The sequence below is a fragment of the Centropristis striata genome, chromosome 11 (genome assembly GCF_030273125.1).
Source record: "Centropristis striata isolate RG_2023a ecotype Rhode Island chromosome 11, C.striata_1.0, whole genome shotgun sequence".
In the NCBI taxonomy this organism is placed as follows: domain Eukaryota; kingdom Metazoa; phylum Chordata; class Actinopteri; order Perciformes; family Serranidae; genus Centropristis; species Centropristis striata.
In genome coordinates, this window is record NC_081527.1 from 18,411,021 (window position 1) to 18,420,492 (window position 9,472).

At 41.1% G+C, this 9,472-nt stretch overlaps 1 protein-coding gene across 1 annotated transcript in view; it reads right to left on the reverse strand.

Moving 5' to 3' along the window:
- Positions 1–6,807, reverse strand: part of LOC131980004 (cadherin-2-like) — a 61,506-nt gene extending 54,699 nt beyond the window's left edge. The window contains exons 1-2 of the mRNA XM_059344126.1: positions 6,482–6,807; positions 4,705–4,813 (exon numbers count right to left, since the gene is read on the reverse strand). Coding sequence (XP_059200109.1) covers positions 4,705–4,813; positions 6,482–6,796 — 424 coding nt within the window. The 5' untranslated portion in view covers positions 6,797–6,807. The remainder of the gene's footprint in view (positions 1–4,704; positions 4,814–6,481) is intronic.
- Between the last annotated feature and the right edge of the window lie 2,665 nt (positions 6,808–9,472).

Genomic DNA, 9,472 nt, shown 5'->3' on the forward strand with positions numbered 1-9,472 from the left:
GACTGCAACAGAGCTGCGATCCTCTGACAAATGGCTGTGATGGCCTTAACACTAGCACTCGACCAACCCTGCCTCCTTGTTACACTGGAGGCAAACTGCATCAAAGGTTACTTCCCAAAACCATGCACCACCAAAATTCAATCTGTCGTCACAATATGTGGTGGTTATCTAGGCCATGGCGCTCCCAGAGAAAAAAAAGAAACAGTGATGGGAGATGAAAATAAATTTATGCAGGCTGATAACAATAAAGTATAAAACAAATTTAACTCCAACCCGCCAGTGATGCTTTAGCTGGGAATTGGAGCACAGCCTTCATTACAACATATTGATCACTGCAAACAAAGACCCTGGATTTATTGATCCACTTCCAGAAAATAACAGAGGGGGGATGGGGGCAATGGACTGCTCTTACCAACAAACTTATACCGGAACTGCTGTCTTAGCTAATACAATCTAAGTAGAGCTGGAGTTTGAACCCCACCAAAAGAGAAGGATGGTCAATTGGTTGCTCTGGATTCCCCACAATGACAAAGAGAATATGTGAAACATGCAGCAGCCGCGACAGAGTTAAAAAACAGGAAGAGCTTCACAGAGTGCTGCTCTTCATTTTTCTCATCTGCTGTATGATGACTCCTCTGTGCTCATGAATCTCATCTTGAACAGGGATTTAAATATTAAGAAAGTCATGTTTGACTATTGAATTATTTATTCAGCATTAGCACAGACCTCATACACCTCAAACACAAAGATCTCAATATGAAAAAATCTTTTTCTGACACTGGGCTTCAACAGATATTTGATATTCTCTATTCCAGGGGATTCCTCAAAGTTATCAACCTATACTGTATATTTCAATAAAAAAGGATATATATAAAATTGAGATTCTGCAATGTTCCAGCAACAGTACCGTATAATCTTTGGCTCATACCACGAGGGTCATAACAGCGACATTATGCAGACTGCCTAAAAACCTGTGGTTTTTAAAAATTTGCCTTTGTCTGTTTTTCCAAGTAATGAGCGATTGGCAACATAGGTCACAACAACATGAGGTAGGGTTGCCTCCCTGGAGATGGGTCAAGACCTCTTCAGCTGGTCTACCATTAATCTACATCTCACCAAGAAACCCCCACAAGCTTCATCCCAAATCTGAGAGCAGGAAAAAGTCCTGAGTATGTTGCTGAGCACTTGGCCCAGTTTACAGGAGAGGGTCGAGCAGGGTCACGTCTCACCAAACACTGGGGCCCCTTAAACACATCTGAGTGGCCCCAGCTGTACCCAGGGCCGTCAGAATGTTAACAGAGCGCAGAGAACCAGAACAACATAAAAATGGGTTCAGTCAGTGCAAAATTCAAGAGTCGAGATATCATGAATACTGTGTTTTTCTTGTCAAAAGGGTGAAATTTGGTTTGTTTAAAAGGCTTGCCTTGAACAAACACAGCAAAGAGGTAATTATACGTAATAATAGATTAACTGAGAATTCAGAGATATATATTTCCAGACTGCGCCTTCCAGTTCATGTTCTCATCGCTGACGTTGACACTAATTGTTACAATCACGTTATTAAACTGGTCAACTGTAAATCCCTCCCCCCTACTCATCTGTAGAGCCGGCTCCCTGGACCCTCTTGACACGCTCACATTTAAAGCACTTGAACAAAAGGCTAAAGCCGACCATAGACATACTTCTCTTTCATCACAAGAGCTCGCATAATTGTCAAGAAAAAGGAGCAAAACACAGGGCTGTGGGGTGGAGGAAAGAAAAATGAAAGCAGGATACATGGTTGGGGGTAGGGATGGCAGAACAGCAGCATAAGAGAGTGTATTAAGCCCAATTAGGCTTTTGGGCTTTTCATTAACCCAGTTTTTAGGGAGGGAAACCTCTGCTGAATAATGCTCCGACTGACTCACTTTGCAACCCCGCTATAAAGGCCTCATCTGGAGAAAGAAAAAAAACTGCAATGTGTGTCAGCTCTCCAAAGCCACCAGAATTCCATTAGACACCCAGAGGCAAACCACCCGCAGCTGCAGACTACCTGAAATTAAATGCAATTTAGGAAAAACAAGTCACTTCATCAAGCGACTAAACAAGATAAGAGGAAACACTGCGCAAATGTTTAAAGACTTGAGCTGCTTTAATCTGTATGATGGTCTGATAATAAATAACTGTGTTTGGTCGTTTCTTTCTACTCAGAACTGGCCAGAGCAAATATTCCAACCCAAAAAGCAAGGTCATGTGGGCCCCAGAGGGTAGACAGTGGGTAACCCCCTAATCCTGATGTGGTTTTGCATCTGCAAACAATGAGCGTAACCTCCCTTTAATGGATCATTGGAGAGAAGTTCTCATAGAAGAATAATTGTCCTTCCTGGCTTTTCTCTGTGCTGCTCTGCCAAGCAACTTTGGAAGAAATGCATTTTAACAAATCTACTGAAAACCAATGGGGCAAAACTTGGCCAACTAACAGTTAAAATCTAGTTTACGCCCCCAAGGAATGTGATTAAATCTTACAATAAAATAGCTATGCTAACTGGTTGGCCACAATTGCCATCATCAAATCCACAGGATGTCTTTCATTTAGCACATACAATGTCAGCTGTTTACATGTTAACTGCCCCCCATTTCCCCATTTTAGAGACCGCAGGATGTGTATTGTCTTAATCAATAACAAAAGGAGAGACTGCAATTACATTGGACAAGATATCCAACAGTTCACCCCCCTTGCATGTCATGCATATACCGGGGTCAAAAGCAATACAATACAAGCAAAAGACTCATATTACTGACCCCTTACACAATGCACAGATAGTATTACGCAGATATACAAGCAGGTCCTATTTCAACAAGGCAAAACTACCAACCAATAGCATAATGAGGAGTTTATACATACTGGAATTGGCTGACTGGGTTATTTATAACATGACAAAGCCTTTGTGTTCTAGACAAACTATTCAGACTTGCAGGTATGGTTAATGAAATGACTCCAACTAGATTCACTCAATGCCTTTCTATTCATTATCTAAGGTCTTTCAGGGCACAACTAAAGTTAATGAAATGCAAGGGAACTTTAAGCATTAGCCCACTACATGCGGCTATAGAAGCATCAATATAAAAAAAAACTCAGCTCCTGGCCAACAACAATATCCCAAAACAGCATGGTGAAAGCAAAGTTGAAAAACTTTAGGCATAGTCTCCACACTGTGGGGGCTTTGTCTTTCAAAACATGCCACAGGAGCTTTTCATTAGAGAATGCAGTTTCATTAACATCATCCCACGCTGCTGAGCCCTGCTGCATTACAATGACACAGGAGTGCCCCTCTGTCAAGGAAATCTCCACAGAGCAACAATTCGCTGGGGGAGGGGAAGGTAGAGAAAAGAGAAGAGAGGGTAGTGTGGAAGAGGGGGGGGGGGGGGCAAACAAAAGGCAACCTGATTACCCCCGGTCACGGCTCATCCACAAGCCAACAGAGGGAAATCCATCACCTGCAGGATCAAACGGAAACTTGTACACAAGGTAAAGCCCAGTGAAAGCTGTACCCACCCATCTAAACACTCTCTTCCCTCTCTCCTTTCTTCTCTCGTCATTGCTACCTCCCCCTCCACCTAGCTGACTCTCACCAACGGCAGCGTGTAAGTTTTAGGCACACACTGTGAAATCCAACACGAGTGAGAATGTTTTCTAGTCCAAATGACCTCAAGGCTCTAACCTCTCTAATAGCACGCTGGTGATATATTCCAGTTTTTATTACCGTCTGTAGACCTGCACACTCCTTCATGGTAGCTGCATCCTCATTTTGCTAATATTAAACTCTAAAGAGGTGGTATTGGTCATGCTTGCTGCAATGTAATGGGCTACGGCAAAAAAAAATCATTATTTTTCACTTTCTTGTTTGCACCAGGTTATATAAAATATAAACCTACTACATCTGGGTTTCCACAGAAAGACTGTTTCTGTAACAAACGTTTTGAAAGATACTTAAATTGCTGTTATTACTGCCACTGAGTGGGCTTAGCAGTGTAACACTACCATATGATTCTCACAGGAACCTTTTGGCATTAAACATGTTTAAAATAACAGGCAGAAATACTTCCCACATATGGTTTAAATCTGTACAAAAGTGATGTTAGATTAGAACTAGACAAATAAAGAATAATGGCATATGGTAATGGGAATAATTCAACGCACCAGCGCAAGGCATAGAATGTTTAATAGCTAGGTTATTTGCATGATTAAAGCTGTGCAAGTATTCAAATCTGTGTTTAATTGACTTTTTAGTCACTGCAACAAGTCCCCAGTGCAATAAACAAAGTTTACATACTTTTAATGACAAAGCCAAAAGTTAATATTTGTCTCAACACAATGCAAATTGCAGAAACAAAAATTGTTTAAGCAGAATGTGCAATCTAGCATTTAAGTAAAAATCTGTTCATGTTTCTGTGCTTTGTAAGAAGAAGAAAAAACAGCATGTAAGCAAGCATTAACAGGAGCTATATAGTTAAGTTGAACCACATTTGAGCTGGTTTACAAGGCACGATTTGCAGTACAACACACAACTACACCGAAGATAATTGTTTAAATATGTCAGGCTTGTTCTGATCCTCCCTGAAATGTAACACATGGAGGCAAGCACGCATACACTCACACTCAAACAAGCATAGGCATAACAAGCATCCAGCACGGAACAGCAGTAGGAATATTTCACCACTCACCGTTGAAAAGAGGATGTCCTTTCTCTGTGATATCTGGCACCACAACCTTGTATACATCTTCAGAGAAGCCTGGTCTGCATGGTGGGGTGCCCCTGCCCTCTGCTGCAATCTGTAATGATGGGGGGGAAGAGGGGGCAACAATGAGTCATAAATCAACCTTCAAAAATGCACTCTGTTGCCTTTAAAACCTCTTGGTCACGTTCTTAAGTCCCCACAGTTGTACAAAAGCATCTGTTGTTTTTATAGCAGGGACTGCAATTAGGATAATGAGGCCAAAAGGGTTAAGCATTAGCCAAAAAGCATGGCTAGGCAAGAACAAGCTCCATTTGTACCCCTGGAGGGGCCCAGGCACAGGGTAGATTATGACCAACTCTCTCACTCGACCCCTCTGATCAACACACTACTCTGGACAAACACTTCACTTTGAAGGACAGGAACAAAGCAATAAAAAGAAACTGCTAACAACCCACTGCTGTGTGGATAAACATTTATGTGTAAATGTCTGAACAAACAAGAAATAACAACGGCTGATGTCTAAAAAAAACACTGCAAGGCGATCACTGTGATCAATATTGTGGAGGGGTTTTTTTGCCTGGTTTTGAAATGGAAAACTCTGTTTAGGGTGTCAACACTAAAGATTCAGGAAATAATGAGGATGTTGCAAAGCATAAAAAAGTCTAAATCACTGGGGCTGGCATCTCTGCATACCTTTTGCACAGAAGAAAGAAATCACTAACAGTAAGAAATCACCTGATCATCAACTGATGTCCAGGCATGTCTCAAATATACTCCATCACAAAACCTCAGCATTGATTCAGCTCCTAGGAACTGAGGCCTGGCCCTGTTTCTTTGCATGCACTCTCAAAAGAATGTAAAACGAGAGGAGTCCTGCTGAAAAAGAGCATTGTGGGTATCCGTGCCACTTGCCATTTTTAATCAGAGGAATTTAAATGGAAAACGCTTGCAGAGAGGGGAGGGGGGAGCAGAGCTGGAATTCTAGCACGATATACTATAAAATATATATCAATCCTTTAAATCAACTATTTCTGCTGCCAAAACGGCACCATCCAACTGCATGCATGTTATTTTTCTGTTGCTCATGGGACACAGTTTTAACAAAGTAGCCACACAGTAAAAAAAAAAATATTTCCCCAAAAAACAACCCATAATACCTTAAGGCTCCTTCCTCGGGGTTGAATAACAATCACTATCCCATCACTGTGGCATGTAGTTCGGCTGTGCCACAATATTTTACAGTAGGCTACTTTTCATTGTTGCTCATAACGGCTTTTACCAGAGAAGCAATTAACTCGCCCGGGGACAGGGACACGCTGCAGCAATCTACATAAATATTAAACCTAAACTAAATATAACCAAGTGAGAACTAGGTTAATGTGGCCCTGTATCGCCCAACTTGCAGACAATAAAAGATCCAGCCATATGAACTCTTAATTAGGCTACGTCATTGCAAATTTGAACTCTTTTAGCTGAATTGATTAATGTAAATGTGCGCAACATTTTTAAATAACACGTTAGCCCATGTCGCGCGCATACAATGAAGAATTACCGTTAGGCAGCACGTGCGAAAGCTACTTTATCGTGAATTTTTTGCTACATTTATAGCACTGTTTCAAAACTGCACGCCATGTAAAGTGCCTGCTGGGCGACTAGCAGCTCGACGGGGCTCATAACTCAACAAATAGCATCGCCAGCGAACAACAAGCACCGAAAACTGTCCGGTGTAACTCCGCTCGAAGCGGCTCTGAAATTACATTACCTGCAGTCCTGCCAAGACCGCCAGCAGAAACAGACCGCTGCCCTCGTGTAGTGAGTACATTTGTACGCCCACGACTGCTTTATTTCCCCCTTCGGAAATCCGTGTAAAAAAACAAAAAAACGAAAGAAGGAAAAATAAAAAAGAATATCCGTCTGGCACAAGTGTGGCCGCGGTGAAAAAAAGGGTCCGTCTACGACAAAGGCAGGAGCAGAAGCGGTGGCGGCGGCGGCAGCATGTAGCAGCCTCCTCCTCTATCTTTCCAGTCAGTACTGAGGGAGAGCAGTGCCTGGTACTGAGGCTGCTGCTCCCTCCCATCCACTCCAACACAAACACAAAAAGAAGCCCCAGCCACTAGTCTATAAACCGCCCATCTCACTGTCTCTCCCTACTGGTCACATAGCCAATTTCACTGCTGGGACGGACCGGGGTCCCCTATGTTAACCGTCATCCCAAATGACAGAGTATTATAATGTTCACACATAATAGTTATGTTCATTCAAAGTGTGGGGTATTCAGTGCCGAGGTTATGGTGGTCTTATCTTACATTATGGCATATATTTTTTTTTTTTTTAAATAATCATTTTCTGTTTTAGTATATTACCTTGGATCTGTAAAGTATTTAAGAAACATGTATCTTCGTTTAAAAAAAATGTTTATTACAATTGCTATTAATTATATTTACAAAACTAATGTCAAATTTTGACACTATTATCCTGGGAAAAAATATTTGCCAGCAACAATTTTGCCAAAATATATGAAGAAAAATGTAATCTTTCACTTTCACACAAGAGGCGCTGGATTAATTACAGGACATTATGATATGTGTATTGGTAAAATTATATCAATGTCATTTAATTGAGAACTATCAGCCTCAAAAGGTAGAAAAAGCCAAACAGCTGATAATGCTTTGGCATCCTGATTCAAACTACATAATACCAATGACAACCAATTACAATATGGCTTTCATTGATGTGACTGAGCTGTCCTTCCAGTCCAAATTAAATTAACTCTCACCACTTCAGAGTACAACACACTGCTGCAGTACTCAACCTTTTAAAGGTTAGCTTGAGGTCACTAATCCTTTTGCTGTCTAGTTTCACTTCCTCATTCATATTATATTGAAATGACATAGAAAAACAAAGATAGACATATCTTACAATTTATATAAATCTCATCATATGTACTTGTTTCATTTTGAAGTTAATTTTGAAATGATCAAATGGCAGTGTGTTGTGTGTGATCATGACGGACTGGGTTGAATGTAAAGCTATGTTGTTTTTAATTTAAATTCTATGGTTATTAGCTCCAGACTCCTTTGAGATAAATGCCTTTTGAATGTCATAGTCATCAGTAATTCAGGATCAGAATCAGTTGTCTCTCAGCCTGCATAAAGAGTAACCCAGACTCTATTGATCATAAGGTGGGAGATTTTGATCACATTGCCCTAAGATAATTGGTGTTTACTGCACATTTAATCTAAAGGATTATTAATTGTCAATGTTTTGCTGCTCACTCTGTGTTTGTGTGTGTTCTCCTCCCATGCGGTTTATTACTGCTGCAGAATAAGCTCACTGTTTCGCAAATTACTACCACTGTGGAATTTTGAATCTTGCATTCTATCCATTCATCTACACTTAAGCCAAGAATCTGTAAGTAAAGATTTTTTTCATGTTCTGCTAAAATATGCAATGAATAATTCCCTTACATTATCTTCTCATGTGATACAGGCTGATGAAGGTTAAATTACCTTGGTTGCGCTGCTGACATCTAATTAACTATCAAGAGAAGGCGCTAAGGAATAGATTGCATCTGTGACACAGAGATATTTCAGTTTGGTAGACGAGAAAAATATTCCATCTCCAAATAATAAACAAGGGCTGACTTTTCGTTCACCTCCTCCTGGGCAATCTGTTGTTTTCCAAGTTATTGGCGTTTTGTGGTGTATGTGAGTATGTGATGGGAGCGATGCTTCTCCCCTCCTCCTACAAATCAAACCATCCGCTCCTGAGAGCGTCTTGTAATCCTAAACAAACAGTAAGCATCATCACATCCCACTTACAGTCAGCGTGCACACACACACACACACTTACAGGAAGAGAGGGCTGAATAGTTTTTGAAAGTGTTTGCGTGTTGTAATAAGAGACTCTTGTCACTTCACACTCTTGTCATTGATTAGCACACCTGATCACCCATGTTTTAAAATAATTAGACTGTCTCTGTGGTGAAAATGAATGCAATCAGAAGAAGAAAGAAAGTGCAACAAAATTAAGATAACGTACTTAGCTCATTAAAGACTGTTGTGGTCATGGTTTCCCCACAGCCAGTTTCCATCGCAGCCATTAAGAAACATTACAAAATCATGTCCTGAGCTAAATTCAATGTGCACTATGGCAGAATTGGGCAAGAGATCAAACGGAATGACCTGTTGATAATTGATATCACATTTTGTACAAATTTATGTAATCTAATCTAATTGAAAGTGGGATCAAAATGCTCCATCTCTTTGATTAATGCAGAGGCGGTTATCTTTCATCAGCACTTGTCTAGGCAGGGAGGGGAGGAGGCGTTAGTGGGAATCCAATTTGGACTTGGTGCATTCAATCAAACAATATCATGTTGCATGATTCATAAAACCAATCTGAGACCCCCTGAGAACTCTGTGTGCAGCATATACCTGGATTTGGCATGGTCTAAAATGTGCAATCAAAGGAGAAATGTAGCATTCAAGGTCGCTGTGCTGTCTGTGGTTAATATATTCTCTGGCCTGTGCTGTGTGTGGACAGATAACGTTGTTTTGCAGGCATGTGTGAGGCAGCTGTATGATGCATGTTGCCTGCGTTGCTGACACTGCTGTTGACTCTCATAAGCGCAGGTGTCTGAGGGCTAGTGGCCTGGAGGGGCCCTTAATTCCACACCTTTTATTCTGCACAATTGGATGCAGCGTGGAGCACTGCAGCACGGTGGCCTTGATGGCACTGGAAGAAAAATGGA